We start from the raw sequence: 27311 nt of genomic DNA on the forward strand, positions 1-27311 counted from the left end.
AGTTTCTGTCCTTAACTGCTGAGCTCTCTTGTTAAAATGAACCCTTGAGGAAGGGCAGCAGCTTCAGAAACTAGTCCTGTTGCAGAACTACACACACAACAGGAACTCTAAACATTGACTACCAGAGGTGCCAATTCATACCCAAGCAAGATTTACCAAGCAATCAGTAATGTAAAGTTCTCAAGAAAAGTGGATCACTGAACACTTCCTCCAAATGTGGGGTGTGAGCCAGGACTCATTACAATGACTCTCTACAAGCAGAAAAATGCAGGACATTTTGCATGAAGCCCAACTTCTGAAGCCCTAAGAACAGAAGGTGATTCATGTTTCAGAGTCAGTGACTGTACACAGAACTTGGGTTAAAATGAGAATCCTAACTAATTCTGGGGAAGGGGACATTACAGCATCACTACTGTAGGAAATCACACAGAATAATCCAAGTATTCAAGGAGACCCCACCATTTCTAACTTTCCTTCACAGATAGAGTTCTAGCACATTGCTAGGAGATTCTAGGCTGTATTCACCAGGCCCACATCTCACTACAAAGAAAATTGAGCTGAGATGCTAATGAGATGGGGGTTTTGTTTTACCCACTGAAACACTACTTTTTATGTGAAGTACAGTCTAAAGTTAGTGCTGCTTTACAGTAATTTTTAAAGTATTCACATGTTGCTGACATTAGGCAGGTACAATCAAGAGAAAGAGAGATTTAACAAGCATAAGCAAGAGCTTTATAAGCTCAATTAGCTTTCTGGTAGTTTTGTTCCATTACTGGAACCATATTTTATGACACTAATTTCTTCTTAGAAGATATAATATTCCATGTACTCACTAAGAAAAAGATGTTGTCCACTCAAAATTACCTATAGATTTAGTTGTTTGTTAACTTGACAAACCAGAGTTGTGCTTACCTTATCAGCACACATTGCTACTTTAATATCTTGTTTTGTAATCTCATAATGTCTTATATTCCGCACATAATTCCCAACCAGTTTTAAGATGTCTGCAGAAATGTATTCTAATACTGCTACTATGTAAACAGACACTTGGTGGTCAATTTTGTAGCCTAGAACTTCCTGAAAAGGAAAAAAACAAAAGAAGAAAACAAAAAAGCATTCCACTGTTACTCCATTGATGAAACAGACATTGTAGATTACAACTCAAACCAGTCAGTAAGCTTAAAACCCTGCTCAATAAAGCTTCACCACATACCCACAGCCTATTTTAGGAATAGAAAGAGGCTGCGTATGCCTACAGGAGTGTTTAGGCCTCGAGAAGAAACAGTCATATTGGAGATGCTGTTCTATTAAATGTGCAAGTGCCAAGAGCCAACTAACTGTCCCAAAAACCTAATTTAAACATTTAGGGCTATTTCCACAAGTTTCTTGAGTGTTTTCTTAGTCATGGAAAATGAAACACAAAAAAATCAAACTTATGCAATGGGTTCTTGGCCTTGTTTGTCCAAGAGAGAATTGAGTGATTTTTAACTCAGAAATAAATATATTCCATTAACTGGAACACTTAGAACTACACAACAAACACAGATATTCTTAATTCTTTTAGTTCACAGTTCAGGCAGCACACAGCCATTACATGAAACCAAGAGGTTGACCTCTAACTGCATTCTGAATTCAAAGACTCCATCACTGCTTACCTTTAATAAGGGATGGATTTTCTCTACCGGAAGAGACAACGGATTCCTTCGTTTCCTCTTCTCAATAGCAGACTGGGCATCAGCTATTGCCCACTTATCAATAGGATGGGGGAAACTTTTTTGGACACGATCCTTAAGACAAGAAAACATGACCAAGGAATAAATGCACCATCTGAATGATCTCAGCAATGTAACTGTGTTAACAAACTCCTTTCTATTACTTAAAGAAATGGTTGCTAATATTTGTATTTCAACTATAAAAACTTATACAAGATGTGTAAATGTTATCATTTTGGTACATGCTGCTCACCATGTGCATAAGGCTGTTTCAGAGTATTATCTACTGCTCAAAATTTAAGAATTAAGCTGCAACTGAAGGCACAGTTTGCTCTCCTTGCGCCCATGCCTCATCTTTGAATACATGACTATATATCTGACACTTTATTCCCTGCACAGGATGGTCACTGAATGAAATGATAACAGGCTTTTTGTTTTGCCTTTACTGATCAGCACATGGTCCAGTCTGAACACATGCAAACTGCTCTGATGATGACAATGAACATAAGAGGAGAAGAAAATGTCCAACAGCACCCACATATTCTAAACCAGTTTCAGGCTACAGGTGGGCCAGACACGGCCCAGTTTATTTACTCCTTCCAGCAGTGCCTCAGGACACCTGCAGACTCCCATGCACTGAACAACTCTCCTGCTGGAACTCACACACAGGTCTCTGGAGGTTTAAAAGCATCACCATTCTTTTTGGTAGCCCTAGTATCCACAGATGCCAGAAATTTACTTTCTCACATAATTTTACATTTTGTTTTTTCAGACCACAGTTCCCACTGACTGTTTCAGTTGTGAGTGCTCACTTACGTAAATATGGCTCCTGTTTGAGTAACCATGAAATGAGGAAGATGAAGTTAATGACCACTTACAGAGAGCTGGCACAGGAAAAAGTACACAAACAAAAACTTTCTAACAAAAAAAAAAGTGACAGAGTACTATTCTCTAAAGGTAATACCCAACTTTCCCACGTGCAGGCTTTTTTATTTCTTCACAACACTTTGGCAAAAGGAAAGCGAGGTCCTACCAAAAAAAAGTCTGACTCACTATCTAATACCTATCTAATATACCAATTCACACTCCTAGTGTGTTGACTGAACAAGGAAGGTGTCCCAGAGGAAAAAGGAATGTGTTTGACCATATAATTAAAAACAGCATCACTGTGCATGAACAGCAATGGTGGTTGCTTGATTGTCTCTACTTTTTATATTTCTCCTGCCTTCACAGCCATAAGACTCATAATACAACACTTTGTGTCGAGGTTTTTGTCATTGTTGTTTAAAACAGCATTAAACAACCTTCCCCAAAGCTCTCGTCTCTTGAGCTGCCAGACCAGAATGATGTTGCAAAACAAGTCAGCCATTAAAGAGGACACTGGAACACCACTGGAGGTGTCAGTGCTCAAAACAGAAGAGGAAGAATGAAATTCATCAATCTTGAGCTCTAAGACAACCACATTTTTAAGGTTTTTTTGTGAGTGAGGTTTTATTTGCCATTAGTCCACTTTCTTCAGAACGTGAGGAAGTCACTTGGCACGGGCCCTGGCGCCAAGCACTGGAAACCAACAGACACACAGACTCTGTGGCCTGGCACCAAAATCTTTAAATCATGGTTAAGCACCAAGTGCTACCAAGGTATTCATGGTCCAACAAATTTAAGTGATACAGCTTCACTAATTTGTTCCTCAGATGGAAAACTCTTCAGCTCAATCTCTCTTCTTAAACATCAAGCTGCTCTGCTGAGCAGCAGAGGTTGTAGATCTTTGAAGAGGCAATGGTAAGAGATGAGGTCTTTGTACAGAGGAAAGAAGTGTTCCTAAACTCCTTCTGAAAAAGTGACTGAACTGTTTTTGTTTTAATTTCTGGGACAGCAGGGGATATATCAGCCTAAATTACCATGCTGAAAAAGCAGCACAGAGCCTCAGACTAAGCAGCTGTAGTTTGCATACAATATCAGTGGGAAAACAAAAAGGTTTTTTGAAAGGAACCAGTCAGCTTTTTGCACAAAACGTACACTCACCATCTACTGAAAATAATACAGCACACAGACAGTTTTGCTGTGCATTGAACAAAAAATTAAATTGATATGAAAATGAGCTATTAGGGAACTCAGTAGGCTTTATGCGGAAGGCTGTGCTACATAAAGATACATAATTACTGGTTTCCTTTTTGCATTGTGAAATGGTTAATATAGCAGCTTTCATGTAATAGTTCAAATTATTTGCAATAACATGTGTAATAAGTGTTCTCTATACCTCTACATCCAGAAAACTTCTTGGCTGAGCTTGACACAACATATTTAACAATTGAAGAATTAACTCCTCCACATACTGCAATGCATCTTCAGTAGAGGAAAGCTTAGGATGGACTTGCACCTGAACCTAAAGGAAAGAAGAATTCAAGATTTGAGTTTTGTTCTTCCCCAAACTACATGCTTTACTTGCAGAAAAAAAAGATGACAAAACCCAAGCCAAACAGCCCAGAAAAATACAATAATGTAGCTCTGTTAAGGTCCAACAGACAAACCTGAGTGAAACCCTCGCACCTGACAGAAATAAAAATCTCAAATGCTTTATGTACTCAAATCACTATAAATTGTATTTAATGTCAAGAAAATGCTCATTCCATTTTTTTTCCAGACAGTCATGTAACTTCTGAAACTTGAGGTATAGTTTTCCTTTGCACTTCTGTAGTTCACAAATTAGCACAGATTTAACTACCCAGGTACACAAATTTCAGGTACACAAAGCTCAGTGCTTCAGAGCTTAAACAGACAGTTTAATCTCAGTTCTAAACCGATGGCAAATATTATGCCACAGCAAGCTGACAGCTGACTTTCGCAATGCATCTGTCAAGCCCCAATTTCATCATTTTACTGTTCCCCTGCACACAACTCAAAATACCTTCAGTTCTCTCAATCACTAACATGAGAGCCTAACAACTCTGAAGCAAAACCCAACAATCTGCCTCATCCAAATGTTAAACCCCTGTCTATATTCAAATAATGCTGCCATAATTATTTAATTTCACACCTGAGTCTTAATTCCTGTTTGCAGTTATAGCAAGAACTAAATGTTATGAAGTTCAAACACACAACAGCCTCAAACAGAAATCCACCTGCCTGCTAAGGCACTCATTAGTCTGAAAGCTTCATGTCTGGGCATAGTCCTGGTGCTCACTTAACTGCTGCTGGGATTCAAATGCGCTGGATCACGCGTTTGGCTTCTTGCAGACTGCACACCCTTATTCAGCAGGTCTTAAAAAACACCTCCAGAAGTCACTGCTTTTTAAACTTAAAAGCAGTCTGGCAAAAATAGAACAGAAGAACTTCTCTCCATTTGACTAGCTAATACAACTATTTTGATTATGCCAACAGTTTCACTTTTCCTAAGAACTTCACTATGCACAGCTAGAGTGTGTTTGTGGAGCTACATGAATAACAGCATGCCAGGCAGTCCCAAACATTATTTACAATTCAAACACTGACATCTGAAATACTGTACCAGCTTGGAACACCTTAACACCAGAAATTACAGACTTGCCAAAGTGTTCTCTTAAAGAGCAGAGCTGATCTGAGCTGTCTGGCAAATGCTGCCTTTAATGTGCGCTTTTTTAAAAGCAGAACTGAACAGATTTGTGTTACAGTGTCCCTGTATTATACTCCAGAACTTTGTATTTCAAGAAGTGTTAAATTACCAAGTCAATGCAACAAAAACACTCTAAAAATACAGAGCATGATGAACTGGAGTGATGAAGAAATTTTCTCCTTTACTTAGAAAACAGACCAGACTTTAATCACCTCATTACAACTCCTTTGGTCTGTAACACACAGCCTATAAGAATAAGAACAAACAAACAAAAATACCACATCAGGCCATAACCTGAAACACTATCCACAGTCAGCCAAAACAGAGTCAACAATGATAACCTACTCCGAGTTCAGGAGATAAAAGTTTCATTTTCCCTAAGCGTTTCTGTCTGGGGACAGTGACAACATCCTTCCCAAAGGCCACTGCCCAGCTCCACTTTAACAGAACATCCACCTTGGCAGAAGAAAGCATCATGAGTTGCCAGTGGCTTGCCAACACAGCTTATCTATATTAAGTAGATGGTAAATAACCTTCATTGCTACGTGACAGTACCAGTTAGGGTTCAAAGTCATGCAAGTGAACAAAAGAAAACAACCAGACTAACAAGGAAAAGTACAGCATGGTTTGGTGCACAGTTATCACAGAAATGTGTAATTTCAGTATCTGCACTACTGTAGTACCCAAAGGCTCAGACTGAGAATGACAGAGTGTTATTTGAGGGTACTCAGTGCAAGTCCCAAGTCCATTATCTAAGACATGATGCAAGACTGGGTAAGATGCAAGATTTAGTAAAAGAAGACAAGAAATGGGAACATCTGTTAGCATAAACCATCACATGATTAGTTTCAAAAAAAAAGAGAAGATCGAATTACCAGGGGCTTTCCATCTTTCTCATAAAGTCATCTCAGATTTTAAATTAAAAAACCTGGGCCACCCTGCCTTATCACCCTTGAAAAGGGGGAGTATGGCTAGAATCCCACCAGATCCTTCAATCCCACTTAGGAAAACACAGGAAAACACATGATAAAAACAGACTAACAACTTCTGAAGTGTTGTGATGTTTAGATCAGATTCTAATCTAAACATTTAACCTCTCCCTTAAATAATGACAGAACCGTTCCCTTCCCTCCTACATACTTATGATAAGGAAATTACTAAAAAAGCAGTTTAAAAACTTTTAAAACAAGCTTCAAATCTTCAAAATACCCCATAAATTCCAAAGGGCAAATACAACCTACATCAGCTACAAATCCCTGCCACTATGGGTGTTTTCACTCAACTCATGTATTCACTTTTTGAATATCCAATCTTCTCAATCTTTCCTAATTCTCCAAAGAGAAATGGCCAGAGTTTTCGTTATTTAAAGATAAGCAGAGCCAGCATTTCTTGAACAGCTTTTCAGGATCTGCTTAAGAACATCAGCAGAGACAAACAGTGCCTGCTTAAAAAATATATAATTATATCACTTAAAGAAAATGCTACAATATGAACACATGGCTTTTTTCCTCCCTGCCTTTTTTGTCCTCTTCCCTTAAAATCCACAAAAGCAAAGGATTTCTACTAGGAACAGCAAGACCTTAAAAATTAGGCAGCCATAAATCTAAACTGGCAGAAAAAAGCCAACGAAATCAACAACAAAGAAGGAAGTGATTAATGTATAGTACAAATATAGCTGATCTTTACTTAATAACCCATAGCAGCTTATTCTACATAAAGTCTTCTCAAACCATTTTTTTTTCAAACTCTCCATAATAAATTAGAATATAAACATTCCCACAAGCCTCATGGGGAGCAGTAGGAACTTTAAACCAAACCCTGAGAAACATTTCATTTCAAAGACTGCAGATCTAACAGCTTTGGGTCAGACAGAGGCTTGGTCTCCCAACAGGTCCAACACAACAACTCCTAGGCTGGTCACAAGATGACCCAAACCCCAGCACAGAGTGACACTCAACAGCTTGTTCTGCACTAGAAAGAGCTGTTTGATAATAGACAAGGAAGGAAGACACAGTGAATTTAACAATCTGAGTGATACATCCTCAGGAACAGTTTTCAGTTACCTCTTCCTCAGTGGCCGTGAGAAAAAGCCTAACAGGTTGCTCGCTGAAAAATTCAGTTCAGGATGAAAAATCCTAGTTCCAGAAACTTCTTAAAGCAGCTTCACATTACATAAACACCAGCTTTATGCTCCCAAATAATCATTAACAATCAACACAATCAGGTTCACAGGTGCTCTTTTAAATATAGAACACACCAGGCAAATCCTGCAGCTTCCAAAAACAATATCAGACCTGAGTCCATCAGGAGCAGCAGAAGCTCCAGCAGCTTCAGAAGACAGCATAACAAAAGGAAACAATTCTAAAGGAATTCTAAAGGAAGTAATTCTAAAGCTATGTAACAAACTGAAATAAAAATGAAGAATCAACTGCAGGTTACAGATCATTTTTTCATAACTGGGCAAGACTACCCCTGTACTGCAAGAAGTGACATTATAACCAAAAAACAATTCCTGCTAAAGAACAATTGTACTTCACTGCTGAGCATGGGCTGTGCTGCCAGTCTGCCCTGGTGGCAGCTGAAGGGCTTGTAAAAAAGGGTCTAAAGGGAAAAAAGCATCATATTTAGCACATCATACTGATCATGGAAGGAGTTCTGTAATGAGACAACATGCCAAACCACCCTCCAAAGCATTATCAGAGAAGATGACACTTTACTGACTGTACGTAGTTTTCTAAACTGAAAATTTTCTAAACCTTTGGAAATGGATTATTAGTAGACATAATCCATCGTAGAAACAAATCTGGCAACAGAAGAGATCATTCTGGCAAGAATTTCCTTCAATTCAGCATCTTTGAAAGTCTTCACTAATGCTGTAACTCTCATTTTCACTCAACACATTCTTTCTTTATTTTCCCTCAATGACTAAAAAAAACCACTGACAAGCTTACCACTAAACACTCCAGGACAAAGTACTTTATGTACACCTTGCATTGATGAGTGTTCTTATAGAGTCAGCACTCCTTAAAAAGCTTTTTCTTTTATTCTTGTACATCTCTGCTGACATTTGGTAACCCTGACCATGTTTTGTTACCTTGATCAATTAAAAATACAGGAAATTAAATCAAATACAAATGTCTTGGACACTCTTCAGCAACAATTCACCAAGGATGCAGGACTCAGATTTTTGCTAACATTTCTGCTGATGTCTCAAAAGGGCAGCAGTATTACATTGCTCCACTAAGCAGGTGAAAAAAGTCATGCAGTGAAGACTTCAGCTGTAGGAGGTTCTTAGTTTTATCCTCCACAGCCATTAGAAGAACAGATGAACCAGAGTGACCAGAAATTAGGAAAGCTCAACATCTTTTCTGAAGCAATGCTAAGAGTAAGAAGTGCCATTCTGAGTAGGAAGTGGCAACTGGTTCGTCACCAATTTGAAGAGCCAGGTAATTAAAAATCAGGTAGAAATATCTTTGTTAACAGAACTCTGTAGTGACTGAAGCAGCTTTTCCCATGCCTCTTGCTCCACGAGAGGTCCAGACAATACATGGTGTCCCTGGAAGCACGCTGTCAGGAACCTTAACTGAGGAAGCAAATCCCTTCAGCTGCCAAGCCACACCAGTCCAATCATTCTGACCACAACAAATTCCAGCAGAACCCCTGGTTAATTGTTCAACTGATTCAAAACAACTTGAGGTATGCAAAAAGCAGAACATTCTTTAGTTTTTCTCCATGATCAAATGGCTTAAGGTATCCATCAGTAAGGATGACATGCTTCCTACTAAACCAATGGATCAGGAACAAGTGCATCATACACGTGCAGAGAAATTCTGGCTCCATGAACAACTTTTACCCTTGAGATAAAGTCATAAAGAATGATGTGCAAGAAAAACTATCCAAAAGGTTATGACCAGAATAAAGTGTGCAAATTCACCAGCAGAGGAACACCAGTGCTGGAAGAGGCATCACATGGCAGGTGTCACTCCTGAGTCTGTTTTCCAAGGTGCAATAAAAGCTGAATGTCTCTGTCTCCAGGTACCCAAGACCTCTGGTGTTTCAAATATCTTGAATTCTTCATCTTCAGCATCTCCCAGCATCCCACCTTCTGTTCATCCTTGCAATTACAATTTCAGACACCTGTTGTTATTCTTTCTTCCCTCCTTTTCTTGTACCTCATCGCCACGATTACTGCCTTTCACCAGCAAACAAAGATGCCTGCAACACTCCTCTTTTGCAGCTTCAAATAACTGTGATCAGGCAGAGAAGAATCTCAGTTGACATCATTTTCTTCCTAATTGAGTGCACTGGAGTCTATCTTGACAGCATCTGAAGAAGAATCAGAAGAAAAGGGATTACATTAAGATCTCAGTGGTACAAGAGCTGTTCTTTGCAAATGCAGCTGTTCAAAGCAAATGCAGCTCTACTGCTAAGGTTCATGTCTAATGAAACACAAGGCATGGTCTCCTCTAAGAACTGCCTGATGTAGGAAGAGATTTATTCTTACTCTGTATTCTTGGGCTTGCTGCTTGATAAAAAACAGAATCAAAATAATCCATTGGGGAAAAGAAAGCTATTTGCAATTATTCAACAACACCCATTTTTTAAGAAAGCAATCCTGAGGCTGTAGTTTGAGCACTGCATTAGAAGCCAGCTCACAGTTACAAAAGGGCAATGGCATTTTAATGATTCAGTCCACGTGTGGCAGCTTTCCCTGAGAGCTGCAAACACTCCATTCTGGTATATGTGCTCTTACAACGTTAACTTAAATGCCACTCTCCTCAATGGACCTATTAATTCAACACAGGTCTCCACAAACTGTTAAGTCTAATTTCCAGCTGTGAAATCATCACAGTTCTGCCTCTAGAAGCACCTGGTTTCAGGTGGAGTTCAGCTGCTGTCACTACCTGAGAATGAGTGTCAGCATCTGGTCAGCTAAGGGAGAAGTGAAGGAAAGGTTCTCCCCTAGCAACAAAGGGACATACGTGAGCTTCCAAAAATCTGACTCTCCTGAGACAGCAATGCTCTGGCAATTCAGCAAAGTCACAAGGCACCAGCTGCCCTCCAGGAAAGTCCTGCCCTTTGACCCCACCGGGAATTGCTGCCACCCTCTCCACTTTACCAGTCCCACGTGCTGGCCTGTAGGTGCAGCTCAGGTCTTTGGTGAGCTACCCAAGGGGTCACTGACTGCAATGCTGCAGTGCTGCACCTGCCTTGTGAGCCACGACAGAGGACTGAACACCTCAAGGCAAGGGGTGACAGGTTCACTACTTTAGGGGCCTTTATCAGGGCAAAACACCCTACTCAAAACTATCTGTACCTCTGTCACATTAGGAAAATACACAATGTGGTTTGTCCATTAATGAAAAAGACAGTAAGATAATAATTTAAAATTTTCATCTGTCATTTAGTTTTGCTGTAACTCAAGTATTTGGCTCCTCAGTAAAGCTAGTGACAATCTGGACAGATCCTTTATTTCTATCTTTACAAAAACAGCAGTAGCAAGTAGCAACAGCCTGAGAGAAGGTAAGAAACAGGTGGTGATCTCATGAAAAGCTGAGGTCAAAAGAGCCAACACCTGCCAGACAGTGACAAGTTTCAGTGTGAAGCCTTCAGAATTAATTCCACCTGCCTCCTCTCACCCCTCTACCCACAAAGAGAAACATAGCAGACAAAATCGAGACAACTGTACCTTGCAGGGCCAGCTCGTCATCCTTTGTAGCTTGTCCTCATTGGCCTTCTCCTCACATTGCAGAATTCCTTTTCCCACTGCAGAATTCATCCAGCTCCTTCAGGAAGCATCTTTAAAGCAGGGTGACTTCACAAATGGCTTGTCCACTAGGAAGAAATCTGGCACTTCAGATGTCACAAGTTATCCCAAACTTTTAATGCTTGCTTGCTTTGAATCCTCACTCTGGGTATTCCAGTTGTCAGCACTGAGACTCCTTCCAAATCTGACAAACATTTGCTGCACCATGGAGTAAACCATCCTCCAAAGGAACAAGCTCTCTGTGGCTGGGACCTTGGGTAGCTTCACCTTCCAAGCAGGCTTCAGTTGGATGGGTGTCCAAGCGCTCACAAGCACCACAAGTGTGGTTAGTGCTGAAGTTTCAAGGAAGCAACTATCCAGGGATAAGAAATTAACAGCACGTGCTACGGATGTACAAGCAAAAAGACTTCCAAGAACTGGACAAAGCCACACAATGCTGGAGACCTCAAAGAGCATGCCCAGAGAAGAAAGGCAATACACTGCAAGGGGAAATTAGGAAGAAATACTGCATGGGTACAACTGCAGCGCCTGAGACCTCTCAACCAGCCCATGGAAGGAGCCTTTCAGGCAAAAGTTGCAGTTAATCGCTATAACTAGACAGTAACTCAGAAAGTGCTGCCGTGCAGGACTAAACCATGTGAAGTTCTGCAATCTGAAGCCAGCTCAGGTAACAGTGTCAGAAAACCTTTTTCTTAAGCCTTCTACTTTCTGGGTTCAGGATGGAAGAGGAGCCCTCACAATTTTTTCCTCTCTTCCGAATAAATTCTTTCCATGCCACAGGCACAAGCCTCACCGTCCTGAGGGAGCAAGACTTGCTAGTTTGTCCTGATTAAGCCTTCTCAGCAAAAAGGTATTTAAACTACGAGAAGGTTAACTAAAAGCCATTAGACACGAACACTAATTAACAAAAATTCTCTCAGGAGCTGCTCATAACAATGCCCCCCCTATTCCCAGTCGTGTCACCAAGGGAGACCAGCAGCAACCCGCAGCAGCACCACTCGCGTCCCTCCGGGCCGAGGGGGGACAGGACTGGCGCGTCCATCACACGGTTCTTATCTACACGGCTCCGTCTGTCAGAGCATCGCCCCGGGGCGGCTGCCGGGCCCCTCCGCGCCGGGGCACCCACCGAGGCAGCCGCCTGCGCTGCGGGACGGCGCCGACCGACCCCCGGCAGCCCCGGAGCCGCTTCCGGAGCGCGGGGAGCCCCGCGGCCCGCCCGGCGCCCAGCCCGATCCCGCGGCCGGGCCCCCGGGGCGGGGGCACCCGGCCGCCCCTCACCTTCTTGAGGGCGGGCACCAGCAGCCCCCGCCACTTGGGCGCGTTCTCCTCGCTGAAGAACTCGTAGAGCAGCGCCTGCGCCTGCATGGTGCCGCCGGGGCGGGCCGGACGGGCCGGGAGCCGCGCGGGAGGGCCGGCAGCGCTCAGCGGGAGCCCCGGCGCTCCCCCGCCGCCGGCGGGGGCGGCAGGCCCGCAGCGGCGGGGGGGGGCGGCGGCTGCCGCATTCCCCGCCCCGGCTCGCGGGGGCGGCGGGGGGGGGGCGCGCGGCGGGACGGGGGTCGCGCGCGGGCCGCGAGGGGCGGGGTCGGAGCGCGAGCGCCGCCGCCTCCCCGGTCCCGTCCTCGCCCGCTCCGTCGGCGGCCGCGGCGCATGCGCGGAGCGGCGGCGCCCCGCGCCTGCGCCCCGCCACGCGCGGCCGCGGCCTTCCTGGCGGAAGTGACGCCGGGGCCGGGGCGGCCGCGCGCGCCCCCTGCCGGCCGGAGGGCGAATGGCCGATCCTTGGAACGGCCGGTGGCCCCGGGGCCGGGACGGGTGGGGATGGATCGGTGTCGGATACACGGGGATGGATCGGTCTGCTGGGACACGCGGGGATGGATCGGTCTGCTGGAACACGCGGGGATGGATCGGTGTGGGACACACGGGGATGGATCGGGTGGGACACGCGGGGATGGATCGGGCTGGGACACTCGGGGATGGATCAGGCTGGGACACACGAGGATGGATTCGGCTGAGACAAGAAATTGGATAAATATTCCAGGAGGCCTTGTGTGGATAGACGAGCTCTTGGACAAACTCAGACACTAAAAGGAGACCTATTGAGGGTGGAAGCAGGAGCTGAAGCCTGGCAGGAATACAGAGAGGCTGTCCGAGCAGCCAGGCATCGGGTTAGAGGAGATAAAGCTCTGAGAGAATTAAACATGGCCGGGGACATCAAGGACAAGAAGAAAAGCTTCTGCAGGTGTGTGGGTGATAAAAGGAACACTAGGAAAAATGAGGACCCTCTCTGGAAGGAAAGGGGAGACGTCATTACCCGAGACGTGGCAAAGGCTGAGGTGCTCAGTGACTTTTCTGCCCTTGCCTCCACCAGGATGTGCTCCAGCCACACTGCCCGAGCTGCAGAAGGGAAAGGTAGGGACTGGGGCACTGAAGAGTCACGTGCTGGAGAAGATCGGATTCAAGGCTATCTAAAGCACCTGAAGGTGCACAAGCCCATGGGACCTGATGAGATGTATCCACACGTCCTAAAGAACTGGTGTCTCCCTCCCCAGACAAATTTCTACAGCTTCTTCTACACCATTCATAGATGACACAGGCATTCCTGTATTTTAGGTGTGTTTCCTTGGAGGGAAGCAAGAAGTTTGGGCACACTCCCTATTTTTACCAGCTGTTTTCCCATGCAATCCTTCAAAACCCAGCAGGGCTATTGCAAAAGCTGAGCCCTGTGGGGTGTAAGAAATGTCCCCTGCCTGGGGGACACATCCACCCCCACCAGTGCTCAGCATTGCTGTGCTCCCCCAGACCCACTGCAAGCTCCCTGTGGCAAAGCTGCAGGCAGCCAGCACTGTGCTTCACCTTGCACAGCCGTTGCTTCCAGTTAAGGGCTGTGGGATGCAGAATTTGAATCTGAACCCCCTCTTTTTTATGTCACCAGATCCAGTTTCTGACACAGGCAGGCAGCACTTCATGGAGAGATGGGCGGGTAAAAGATAAAAGCAGTGTTCGTTGCCCTGTGATCCCAGCTTCCAGGAGCACTTGTGTAACACACACACAGTGCCGCTGCTTCCTTTGTTCCCTGTAAGGAGGCTCAGTTTGGCCCAAGGCCCAAACTCAGCCCCTGCACTGATCAGATTTGGCTGCCAGGCTGGTGAGTGCCTGATCCTGTGGTCACATCAACCCTCCTGCCTGCCAGCAGCTCCTTCCAATTGTTATGAACCAGCATGGAAGGGACCAGAAGGCGGAAAAGGGAAGCACAGAGGTGGTTGGAGGAGCTGTGTCCATCATCCATGGCAGAGGCCTTGCTGTAACCTCATGGTGCCTGTGATGGGGTTTTCTGGCTCTGACTGGGCTCCCAGCAGTCAGCCACACACTGATCCCAATCCTACATCAGGATTCCAGTCATAAGCTCCTACCAGGCATGGCTCAGGAGAACTTTAGTTCAAGGCAGCTGCAGGTCTAGCAAAGGAGACCTTTTGATTTACCAGACATCCAGGCTCCTGGGCTCAGCTGTCAGCAGAGCAGGGAAGCAGCCTGAGATGTAGGAAAGGCAGTTTTGTGGCACAAACCCCAAACCCACAATCCTGCAACAGGACAATTCCTCAAAAAAAGCAGAAACTCTTCACTTCTTGTCTTTGAGGCTGGAGAGCAGCATGGAAAAAGCAAAGCTGTTCTGATTATACCAATAGACTGGAAACATACCTGCCCTAGCACAATGCTCCCTTCTTCCTACATGCTGCTGCTCTGTCCTCTATCCTCAGCCTTTCCAGCTGCATCCCTGCACGCATGCTCATACCAAAAATGCCCAAGCAGAGTAAAAACCAATAGCTCTCAGCCTCTGGTGCCTATAATTCAGCAATGGCCTGGGGAACCTGGCCCCAGCTGCTACAGGACCCCCCCAGGAGGAAGCACGTTCTCAGCACCTCAGCTGTAGTGCACTCTGCTAAATCTGAGTGATTTTCTGCATGTCCAAGTGAGGAACAGTCCACAGGAGGCAGCATGGAAATTGCCCTTGGGGATTTCACAAGGGTGCTGTGAAACACACACAACTTCTCAGCTTTTCTGAGAACTCAGCTGCTCAGCAGTGAAGCTCATGCCACCACCTCTTCCCCCACAGGGTGAGGTGACACTCAGGACAAGGAACAGCCACGATGGGGCTGGCAGAAGCAGCGAGCTTGAGGCTCACAGGCAGAAAAATAAACCTGCTGAAAAAAAAGAAAAAAAATCTGTTTTGCAAGTGGAACAGCAGGAAATGGAGGGAAGAAAGCACACAAGATGGAATTTGGAAAGACTTAGCTCAAATCTACATCTCCACTGCCCAAAGGTCAAAAGGGTATTGATGCCAACCCAAACTGAGTGGAGCTCCAGCAACCTCTGTTCATACATTCAGAGACGCCCAGCTTCTGTGTTTGGCACAACCATTTAATAGCAGAATTGAAAACTCCGTATGTTCCATTTTAGTCTTATGTGGAAAATCAGTGCAGGTGATAATCTAATTGTACAACAACATGTTAAAAAAATTTATTTTACATTATATACATTAGGGAACATATTTCAAAGCATTACCCATCACAACAATAACGCAGGCCATAAATCACTTTTAATTTAGTTTGGTTTTAGTGTATATTATCACAATAAAATATAAAGAACATATACAAAAAAAGGAGTCAAATGTGTGCATTTTGCTTAAAACTTGGCATTTACACACTCCATTGGAAAATAGCAATCAAAAATACTTCTGATCAAAACTAAGTTCCCGTGATGCGTAGTAACCATTGTATTGTTTCAATGAGGTAGTAACTAAATTTTGGCCATGTGTTAACATCCTAAAATCAAGAAAAGTGTGAAAATGGTTATAAGGCCAAAAAAAAAAAGTCAAAATGGCAACATCTCTGAGCCATTTCCACAATGTGGAATGTTGCTCCTTTTCATCGTGATATGAAAATATTTAGTAAGACAAACAGTAATAACTACTTTTTATCATTGTATACACTAATAATTCAAACACCTATTGCAGAATTACAGCCAGGTACCACTAGTCTGGGACTGACACCCATCCATAAGGTATTGTTTTCAAGCATAGAGAAGTAATCATAAGGAAAGTTTTAATTAAATATAAAAATACAGGTGTTTAACTGGCTTGTTTCACAAAGGAATCTACCCAAATAAACAAAACAAAAAAGGAACTTTGAAGCCCAAGTCATATCCACAAAGTCACAGCTTACCTTTGTGACTAAATACATCACATCTCAATACATTGTGCAAACATGAACACCAGTGTGTTGTATTGAAATTAAAACAAGATTGTAATCTGATTACAGCCTTGGTTACAATTTCTAAAAGTTAATATTTATTTGTATTAGTAAATTACTTATAATAAAATACAATAGTGTTGCTAAATGTACTATATTTGTTGCTAGAATCCCACTTTATAATAAACACATGAGACGTCCTTATAATAGTACCCCAATTTAATTTCTGCATCCTCAGTGACTTTTACATCTGTACAGGTAAGACACTTGTACTTAACAGGAGGACCTCTATCTACAGAAAGTCAGTGTAGGGCTTCAGCAAGAAGTTTCACTGAAAAATACTGCATATGTACAAAGATTACATAACAGTAAATTAAGCACTTCTGTGGTATCATAATGCTTCTGTGTCCATACCACAAACAATTCTCATCTTCCTCTCATGCCACAATAAATTATAAAGTAACTGAAGTGGGGTTACTGCAGCTTTTGTGCAATTCCAGCCAGTCACGAGTGCTGCTGCAGCAGGAGTGTTCTCCTCACAGTGAGCTGCTGCCAGTGCTGCTCTCAGTAGCTGTTCTCATGCCCTGCCAGGATGTACAAATTGCTGTTGGCTGTTGGGTTGTCTGTCGGCCTGCTCTCCAGCACCACGACCCTAAAATGGAAATTAAGAAAGCCACAGTGTCAAGTGATCCTTCATTTAAAAACAACCCTGGGTTTAATTAAATATTCTTTCCTAGGATCCATGTGATTGGTTGTTATTTCTCTTTCCCTGGATGCCTTTAGTCCAAAAGCCCCTCAAACCAATGCCAACCTCAAAGCAAGCTCCTGGTCTTATCCAGACAAGGTCTCCAAGGATCTCCCAGAGCCTCTCCTCTGGGTTCCTGCCTACAGTGTTGAACCATCCTCACCAATCATGTTTATCCCCTTTATGCAGCTGGAAATTCCCTTGCTGCAGTGTATCCCTGTTGCCTCTCATCCTTTTGGTGAGGGTCCCTCACTCCCCTACCGGGCTTGTGCTTTCCTGGAGCTTTGCAAAGCAAACCCATTCATCAGGCTCCAGTTCTGAGAGCTGTTTTTCTGCCTCTTGCCACAGGAATCACAGATGAACAAAGCTGATTCTTCTGTGAGCACCTCTGGTTAATCTCTGAGGCTGTATAACCTAATCCACAGAAACTGCCTCTGCTCTGAAAGTTGCAGAGACAAAAATTTGCAGGCAAAGAGAATCCTCAAGGAAAGGACTACTATGTGAAGAGTCTTTTCTCTTACTTTTTCTTGCCACCCAGTTTGGGCCATCATTGGATACAAGAGACTGGGTTACATGGGCCTGCAACTGCAAAGATGATCAGGGGTGTCCTAGACCAGACCTTTCTCTTCAAAGAAGAGAAATTAGCCATCACAATTTTGTTTCACCAACTATTTAAATTTTTTTCATCAGGCAAGAACTGCTAAAACTGCTAAACAGACCAAGACGTTCATGATTGACTTCTCCTCCACAAACATCCTGAAGTGAAGGCAGATTGTGGAAAACCCTCTTGTGGATTCAGACAGGAAAGTTTGCTTGCTGCAAAACTAAAAAACCTGAAAAAAACTGACCTCTACTCAATGTGCTCCACAAAGGGAATGACACCTCATGCAATGAGGCAATTCCCTGCCCGTGAGGAGAAAGCAACACACAAGCTTTTATTAGACTGACATCAGGGTTTTTGCTTCTCTGAACACCAGCTCCTATGAACTGCCTAGGACAGGATCCTGTTACTGGAAAAAGGCTTCATACTCAAGCACAAAACAGGACAGAGCTCCAAGGAAAAGTGTATATGAAGAGACTGGGATTAATGTTTGTTGCAGAGCAAACTCTTTAAACATTGTCTTAGACCTGAAAACTATCAGAGCAAGCCAGAAATAGATGGGAGCATATTTGGGGAAGAGGACACTCTTACAAGGCAATTTTTTGCAATGTCATTCTAAGATGCCACATGGGTTTACTGCAGGCAGTGTAAACAAAGGCAATTCTCAAAAGAAAAGTTAAAGCCTGTCTTTGCAGTTCTTGTGAATTCATTATTGGTGAAACTGTCATATCAGCATGCACTCCCCTGAAGACAAAACAGTTGCTGCTTCTGTGGCTCCTACAGAAGTACAAAGTTCAACACCAGGGCAGAGAAAGTTGAAGAAGTCAGTGACACTCCTAAAAGAGCACTTGGGTCACACACAGACAGATTCCAAAAGCAGATGTCAAAGAACAGCTACACCAGGAGCTATCAAGAGCTCCAACAAGACCTGAACTGTCATGTTGGGAGAAGAACTGGTAGATTTCCTTTCTGGGGTCAAAGTGAGATATTTAAATTTTTAAGTATTTTTTGCACTTATCTCCAGAAGCAGATTTTGATGAGCTACTGCTGCAGAACATCTGAAAGTAAAGATTTCACCAAGCTAAACAAAGAATTACAATACAAAAATGAAAACACTCCTGGAGATTGTGACTGCAGCCAAGGAAAAGCTTCTTGCCTGGCTGAGTACTTCTAGAAGCTCACAAACACTTTTAAAGGTTTTTATTTTTTTAAATTTAAGAAAGATAAAAGTAAAAGTGAAGAACTGGAAGGGAGACCTGTATACAGAGGAATGTCTAAGATGACTAAAAAAGAATTTGCAAGAAACATGCAAAAAGAACTTTTACAAGGTAGGAAAACACACATTATTCCTTTATTTTAGTATGTCCCGTTTACTTCTCATCTTACCTGTCAGATCCCAGAAGCCTGAATATCCTTGTATTATCAGAAATTTCTTGTGTGATCTAGACAATAAAAAGAAATATTTACATGTTAAGAAAACAAGTGTTTTCATTTTGTTTTTAACATTAGTTGAGAGAAAAGAATTGACTGCGACTGATGTTAACAAATGACTGCCAATTAAAATCCAATAGAGATTATAATGCAACTGTCACTTTTAACTAAGATATAAAAGTTTTCTGTAATTCCTCTCACATTACTTGAATTCCTCTGGTAGCCACTGCAAGCAGAACAGCAGGGCTCAGCTTGGTACTTGAGTTACCAGTGTCACTCTAGAGTGTATATCCAAAAATGGGTCAGGCAAATCACACATAAAATACATTTTGTGGAAATGCTAAATTATAGTAAGAATGCATTAAGTTCATATTCTGAAAACCTCAGCAGAGAAACAATCTAATCTGTGGTACTTATGCCCACTGCAAAAAGAAAACTTCATCTTCTGACATTTCAGATGAGTGCAACAGACCTGTGTGTTCTGTTGGTGAATTGCACTTGTGTGATACATCTTTATGATTATATGAATATCAAAGCACCCAGAAAATCACCATGTTCATTAATGAAGTCAACCAAAGCCTGGTGCATACTCCAAAGGGTATTAGTCACTTTGTGATCAGGCAGCACTGTTTACAAAGCTCCTCTTCTACACAGTTGAATTTCACACTCTTGGGCAAAGTAGACATTCTTATCTCCTTTCCAGACCCTAGTAATATTAGCTGACTTAGTGAATTCACTTCTGGTGCAGAGAACTTGCAAGAGAATTTCAATTCACAGCAATGAAATCCTTCACTTTTCTAAGAAAATTAATTTCTACTTTCTGTGAGGCTAAGGCTGTACAATCTTTGCCCAAATTTTGAACTTCTTGTGTCAGAATTCACAGTTCCCTCTTTCAATTTTCACACTTGATCAAACCATGGCCTAAGGTCACAGCTGTGGAAGGAAATAACTTTGCAAGCAGCTCAAGTCATCCCCAATTGGGCCAACTTTATTAGAATAAGGAGTCTGAACTAATGATGTCTTCAAAGAAAGAAATGCTGCAAGTTAAGTCAGTCAGCTTTTTGTCCCAAGCAAAAACTTCCTACCTGCTACGTAATACAAAATTTCCCCCAAAGTAACAAATATGGTCAAGACCTGAGCCTGGCACTGAAGGCTTTCCATATTACAGCAGAAAATATATTTATTTCTTTTAGCTGCAGCTAGTGGGACAGCTAGTAGAGATAAGGAATTTAAAAAGGCCCAAAAGCTTACCCTAGATGTGTTCTACAGAGAAAAAGTTCTAGGTGGCTTGCTTTTCTGTCAACAGCCCAGTTCTGCTTTCAGTTCTTTATTTAGGTTCTGGCTTTGGCTTGACAGGAATAAAACAAGCCAGTGTCCCTGACATAAACAACAAAATGCATCCATTTGGGCTACAGCCCACTAGGACATGGTCTCTCCCATCTGGAGCAGAGCCACTGAGTGCTTTACCAATGGGTAGAGCAATGCACAAATGCCACAATAAACATTTGCACCTTGGAAATAAGAAGCAGTCTGACCCCAGCCTTTGGTTCACACAGAGCAAGCTCACTGTTAGCACAGACTGGGTCAGCTGAGGCTTTGTGCAAGTCAATGTAGTGCTGGAACAACGTGAGATATCTAAGCTTGGTGTGGTGTGACTTTATGTGTACCTTAAAATACAATTAGTCATAATGAGCTTGATTTCTCAGCCAATGAAACACTGATGGAACAACTGGTAATATTTGTAAATATTTATTAATAACCAAATTAATTAAATTCCTACAAAGTACAGCATTTTCACTAACAGGTACACAATGTTTGCAGCAAGGAAAAATAAAAACTATTGGGGAAGGTAGTTATAATGGTTTAACTCTGTCTAAAAATCACATCAAATGGGCTAAAAAAGTGACTACAAGGAGATTTTAGGAAAAAACCAAACCAACCATGTTTAGGTCAATTTGGTATTCTTCTACTGAAGATGGAAAAATATTTATTGTGAAAGCTAAAAAACATCAGGCAACTCATTTGACACTGTGACAAAAAGCTGAAGTTTAGCAGTAGAACCACTGGCAAAGCCTAGATTTTCGCATCCATATGTGAGAAGCTAAGGAACTGACAGTGGTCTTCAAAGCAATTTAAGGTGAATATTAATATCACCAAGAATTAGACTTGGATATTTTCTATGGCATCCTGGCCTGGTCTCTTGTTTCTGCTTTGCTTGTCAGATGTGAGGGGGTTCTTGTTCAGCTCCACCAATGTCTTAGAGCTTATGAAACAAGCTTAGAATGAGAATCCAGCTCCTAGGTCTAACTAGGAAGTTACTGAAATGTTTCACTCTTTTTCAGACAACAGCATAGTGCATCTCTCTTCCATATGGCTTAATGACACATTTAGAAGCCAGAATTTGAAGCAAAATGTAGTACTCACCTCATTTGATCTAAAACTCCTTCCTTGCATGCCGTGTTTCCAGAATGCTAACACACTGTCTTGTAGACAGACTGGTAAGAAAGAACACTGGAATCAGTTTTGAGGCATAAACTCAACCCTTGCTTTTAAGGCCAAAAGCACAAGACTATAGCTTTGAAATCTGTGCATGTATGTTCCATTGTATGACATCCACCCACTCAGACAGAAGAATGTCTCCCAGAAATCACTCAGCCTGCCTCAAAAGTAGCTGCATTTATACATTTATTTGTTTAATGAGCAGGGTTTAAAAACATTTCCACCTAACCAGAAGATATTCTAAATGTCTAGTCCTAAATGTGTCATTTTCTTTGAACAGGAAATTCCTTTAATACTTGCAGACAATATATATGGAATTTTAACAGAAAAGTTCCAAGAGTGTCTTTGGAGACACTGCCAGGACAGTAAAGGCCACTGGAAGCTCATTTTGTGAGAAAAAGGATGAGGACCACAGTACATGCAGAGGTCCCAGAGCAAGAAACTTCAAGTACATTGAATCCTTCTTTTCCCCCCATTCCAAATCATCAAGAGCCATAAAAGTAATGCTTTCAGTGGCCATGTTTTCTTGTCTTCTTCTCTGTGGGAGGTTATCTTTGGACAGCCTGAAACTTTAAAGCTTCTCCTCAGAAATAAACTCCCTGCAACTTCTGATGATTTTAAAACCCACTGTTCCTCCTTTACTGCTGCTACCCGTCATCTGTGCACACACCCATCCTACCCCTCTTTCAACAGCAGGTGGTGCAAACCAGGTATGTAACTACTGGAGAATTGCCAAAATAATCTATTCTTTCTGTTTCACAATTCATTCAAATTCTACACAAGGAAACAAAATTTATGCAACCTGTGACATATCATATAATTTAGTCTTTGAGCTGCTTTATAAAAATGGACAGCACAAACACACATACAAAATGAGTTATGGGTGATTTAGGTATGGGTGATTTAGAGTTTATGTAGGTTCTTTTAAGGTATTCCCTTAGAGGCTAGAAGTCTCCATCATGCTTCCAAGACATTTAGCTTGATCTAAGAAGACTCCAGGATTATTACTCCATTCCAGTTGTTCCTAGGAAAGCATATGTTGAACCTTTCACTGTGTCTTCTCACACAAAGTGAAATGAGTGAGGTAGTGCTCCAAATGCCAAAGACTAGATAAGCAGCATACCTAATTCTTTACTGTAACATCGAACAGGTTAATAATAAAAGATCTCAAGTTGGAAGGAACTCATAAGGATCACTTAGAGCATCATCCAGATGTTGCATGAGCTCTAACAGGCTTGGTGCTGTGACCACTTCTCTGGGGAGCTCAGTCTAGTGATCAATCACCTTCTGAGTAAAATGAATTCTCCTAATGTCCAACCTGAATTTTCCCATATGCAACTTCACATAAATTCCATGTCCTTACTGGTGGTCATGACCTTTGGCTGCCAGAGCACACTGCTGACTCATCTTCAGCTTGCTCTCAATCCCAACCCCAAGATCTCTTTCTGCAGAGCTGCTCTCCAGCCTCTCATCTCCCAGTTTGTACACATAACTGGGACTACCTCATCCCAGATGCAGAATCCACCACTTGCTCTTGTTAAATTTCATCCAGATGGTGATTGCCCAACTCTCTGACCTACAGGGATATTCAAGACTAATAGTGAAACCCAGCTTACCTATTGATTCAATCTGAAAGTCAAACGTGAGCTCTGATGACAGTTTGCGGCTGGATTTTAACCTGCCTTGCAGATTCACTATTTTTATGCAGCCTAGACAATAAATAAGGATATGTTAACCAAGGATTATCTTCAATACAGAACCTAATTTGAAGACAGTATGCATGTATATGCATACATGTATATATATTTAGTTGACTTTAAACTTACAATCCAAACACACCAAAATGGTATCTCTCTCCAGCTGTGTTACATGGACAACACTCGTCTCCGTAGTGTCTGTAAAAAAATGGCAGTGTTAGTTCATAACATACATTAGCATGAAATTTGAAATTCAAGTTCTAGACATTGAGACATTTTGATGGATTAGTGTGTTTTATCTACTTAAAATCATCATCTTACCAGTGACATTACTCTTCTCTTAGAGATGCATGTCCACTTATCCAACATGTTGGCTGTGACAGGAAAACTGAAGCTACAATACTGAAGTACGGATTTCATTCAGCCTTTTTTGAGCCATGTCACAAACCAAAACTGACATGTACATTGCTCTCCATTTATTCTCTCTTGGTGCAATTGAATATTGCTGTTGCAAAAAGCCAGATATATGTGATTGTCCACACCATGCTGTTTCACTGCACTTTTCTTCTGTCTTTATTTCTAAATCCTGACAGGGACTTATATACTATTACTTAATTCTTGCTGCTATTTGCAGACGTTCCATCCCCAGATATTCCAAAAACAGGGGCTTATTTCCTTCTCCAAAACTTCAAAAGAAGGGCTTTTTTTTCTCTTCTGGGTTACAGCTGCAGCAGTCTCCATCACAGCAAATGGGAATTTGACCCACAAGTGATTAGTGGACATGTGAGCTCAAAAGAGAAGTGTAGGTTTGGTCCATTTGTTTGTTAACATTAAAGTTACATACAAAGCAACTCTTACTAATTCAACATTACTGCCAGATTCTGTAGGCATCTTTCATATAGCAAAGAGAAACTCAGTAAATCCATTAGACATGAGAAATTAGAGCACATTACCTAGAACACAAAAGCAGCTTCCAGTTACAAGCATTAAAAAGAAATAAAAATCTGTTTGCATCATTGCTCTCCTGCCAGCAGGGGACAGGAACAAGCTTATGCAACAAAAGGGTTTAAATTTAATCACAAAAATAGGAGAAAACAACACACAGACACAATGTGAGAGCACACAACTAATGAAGGAAATTGTAACAAAGTATGGAAGGCATAATGCAAAAAAAGAACACAGAAGGGATTAGTACTCTTGTATTTATGCACTAATGCAGACAACATTAAGAGAGAAATGACAACAGGACATTTCTCTTCAGCATGCTTCTTTTATGGGCTGTGCTATAAATTCACACGGTTACAGGTAGGAAGGAATGAGAATAAAATGCATTGTCTGAAGTAGTAAAGCATGTTAATTGGCCATCCATTGCTCACTTTGGTATTCTAACTATGCTTTAAACTGTGTCAAAATCTGATGCACTTTTCAGCAGCAGCAAGGTCAGTGGGTATCTTCCTGGAGGAAACAGCTCTTCCTAGTGAATTCCACAGTACACACTCATCTGGACTTGTGCACATGTGTATGCCAGCACAGAGCTATGTATAAATTCACCATGAACCAACCAGGGATCTGTGACAGGCAAAACCAAACCTGTTTACTGCTTATGAACCTGCCAGCTATGACTAGCAATGGTTCCTTACTACATCTAGGTTCAGGGGGCAACTTTGTAACTCTAAAAAAGTAATTCTTAGCACACTTCCATGAAAGGATGTCTATTGTTGCTCCTCCTATGGTGGCCATGTCAGCTCATGGTGCCCACAATGGCGATGGGCAGGCACGTGGTTTCCTGCTACCAGTGGCCCTAATCCTTTTTGCTTTCCACAAACACCAGAAGAATGCTCTATCTCAGCAGGAGGTGACAACACCATTTCTACCCATAGTGACACATTGTAGGAGAGCCAAAATACATCTTCCAGAGATGTCAAAAGGAATTGCTCAGAATGCAATTTTACTAAAACATATTAAATAAACAGAAGTCATGGTGCCAGGGTAGAGCACAAACAGCACAGGGGGTAATAAAGTGCTGCCTAATATATGGAAATGCAAGAAACTATAACTCCATCCTCTGCTATACCAAAAATCTCAAGGAATCCAATCAGTTCAACAAAGAGAAACATAAAAAAAAGAAGTGCATGTGCAAGCAGGTTCAACCAGATGTTCTTCCTTTAAGCAGAGAACTTGCACTCAGTCTTAATGATTTAACCATTTACTTCCTTAGAGAAGCCTGCCTTTTAGTGCTTCAGCTGTAAGAGAAGAGCAAAGAACATTTTGGAATGCAATGACAACAGCACACAAACCTGTTTCTGTAAACCACGAAGAGGTAGAATTTGGGTTGACAGTCTCAAACTTCACCACCTGGTTGAAGTCTCTTCCTCTACTGACACCAACACAAACTAAAGGGAATTCCTGCTCAGGGACTACCAGCATTTCAAACAATCTCAGTGGACAAGGTACAGGAAAATCTATGTGCTAGATGAATAAGCAAAAATAGATATTAGAAGGGAAACAAATGTAGTCTGAGTTGCTATTAGGTATTCAAACTGTATGGTAAATTTTGTGACATACTTTGTAATGTTAGGTTTACTTCTTCAGATAACAGGAATTGGTAAATACAAAAGGCCTGAGTTAAGAAGCTTGGAGCATCTCATGCCAATTCAGTCAAAATAAAATAGCATGTCTTTATCATGTGTATCCTTTGCAGCTGCCCATGGACAACAAGAGTGCTCATCACTGCTCTCTCTGGCTACTGAGCCTCTAAGCCTCCTCTTCCAGGCTGATCAAGTTATAGCAGCTGCCTTTTTATAAACATGAGCCCATCCTGGCTCTGTCTCTTCAGGTGATGTCAGATGGGGAGATAACAAGCATTTCTGGGCACCTCAGGGTCCAAAAACATAGAATAAATGGTCACTTTCTCTCTAATATAGGAGCAAGCCCACTGTTAACCCATGTCTCAGCCTGACAGCCTCAGTTTTCTGTTGTGCAACTGAAGGGCAATGTTCACAGAGAAAAGGGCTTGGTTCTCTAACTGAAGTGCACCCCAAAAACATGAACATTTAGTTTGAGTCAGTTAATACATGACACATTTAAATAGTTATTTTCAATATAATATAACAGAAGCCAAGTGAAAAGTCTAATAAATCAAGAAATGGCTAATACTTATTCTTAACAAGTCACTACAAGATAACTAGAAGACAACATGAGAGTAATTATAATTTTACCTTGATTAACATAAATTTTTGCATTGGTTCAACCCATTCTAACAAAACAATGCTAGACTGTAGTGCTCCACAAAGGTACTTGTGGCCTGTGTAGGGATTTCTCACTGCCAAGAAAGGATAGAGAATATTAGTGTACTAAGCACATGCAAATTATAAACAATTTTCAACTATGTAACAGTCACTTTACTTTTGGAAAATACTCACTACCCTCACTCTAATCTTTTATATATTTAAAAAGTAGCTGATTGCATACACATTTGGAGTGCCTTGGGTCTCCTGTGTTGGTTTGCCTAAGCTATCTCAAAATCACCACAAGCAAGCTGTTAAAGAATGGCTTTTTCTACAACACACAGTTACCTAGCAGGCAGTGAACAGTTCAGCTGCCTTTCAAGCACTATCACAGCCAGCGTGAAATCCAGGAGCTCTGTAATTCTGACGAACAATTCTAGACATCAGGAAATCCAGTTGAAACTGAAGAACAATAGAAAAGCAGGAAGTGTTGCTCTTCCATTGTCAGAACTCAATTAAAAACTGGCAGAGAACAATAAAGTTGCAAAATTGGGCCCTGTGAAGTTTCACAACTTCAATTCTACAACACTGACAAAATTTCACTCCTTAAGCCCTGCCAACATTTCCTTTAAGACAAACAAATGTTATTTTGCACTTTGTACAAATACATCTAAAGACTAGATTTTACTGTGCAGCAAAGTGACTGTGGGCCATCAGGCAATAAACAACACCATTTAGATAACAAGCTTCTACAATCCAGAACTATCACAGAAGTGAAATATGCTCACACTACCTTA

General features: G+C 42.0%; 2 protein-coding genes across 4 annotated transcripts in view; both read right to left on the reverse strand.

The window, feature by feature from the left end:
* The window catches only part of SOS1 (SOS Ras/Rac guanine nucleotide exchange factor 1), a 43084-nt gene extending 30648 nt beyond the window's left edge, over positions 1-12436 (reverse strand). The window contains exons 1-4 of the mRNA XM_066546406.1: positions 12350-12436; positions 3973-4098; positions 1656-1787; positions 913-1077 (exon numbers count right to left, since the gene is read on the reverse strand). Coding sequence (XP_066402503.1) covers positions 913-1077; positions 1656-1787; positions 3973-4098; positions 12350-12436 — 510 coding nt within the window. The remainder of the gene's footprint in view (positions 1-912; positions 1078-1655; positions 1788-3972; positions 4099-12349) is intronic.
* Positions 12437-15463: 3027 nt separating this feature from the next.
* Positions 15464-27311, reverse strand: part of MAP4K3 (mitogen-activated protein kinase kinase kinase kinase 3) — a 65647-nt gene continuing 53799 nt past the window's right edge. For all 3 annotated transcript variants that reach the window (XM_066546409.1, XM_066546408.1, XM_066546407.1), the window contains 7 exons: positions 26506-26609; positions 25585-25756; positions 23417-23485; positions 23207-23299; positions 21516-21586; positions 19047-19102; positions 15464-16966 (listed from right to left, as the gene is read on the reverse strand). In XM_066546409.1, coding sequence (XP_066402506.1) covers positions 16879-16966; positions 19047-19102; positions 21516-21586; positions 23207-23299; positions 23417-23485; positions 25585-25756; positions 26506-26609 — 653 coding nt within the window. In that variant the 3' untranslated portion in view covers positions 15464-16878. The remainder of the gene's footprint in view (positions 16967-19046; positions 19103-21515; positions 21587-23206; positions 23300-23416; positions 23486-25584; positions 25757-26505; positions 26610-27311) is intronic.

Source organism: Molothrus aeneus, chromosome 3, assembly GCF_037042795.1.
Source record: "Molothrus aeneus isolate 106 chromosome 3, BPBGC_Maene_1.0, whole genome shotgun sequence".
Classification (NCBI taxonomy): domain Eukaryota; kingdom Metazoa; phylum Chordata; class Aves; order Passeriformes; family Icteridae; genus Molothrus; species Molothrus aeneus.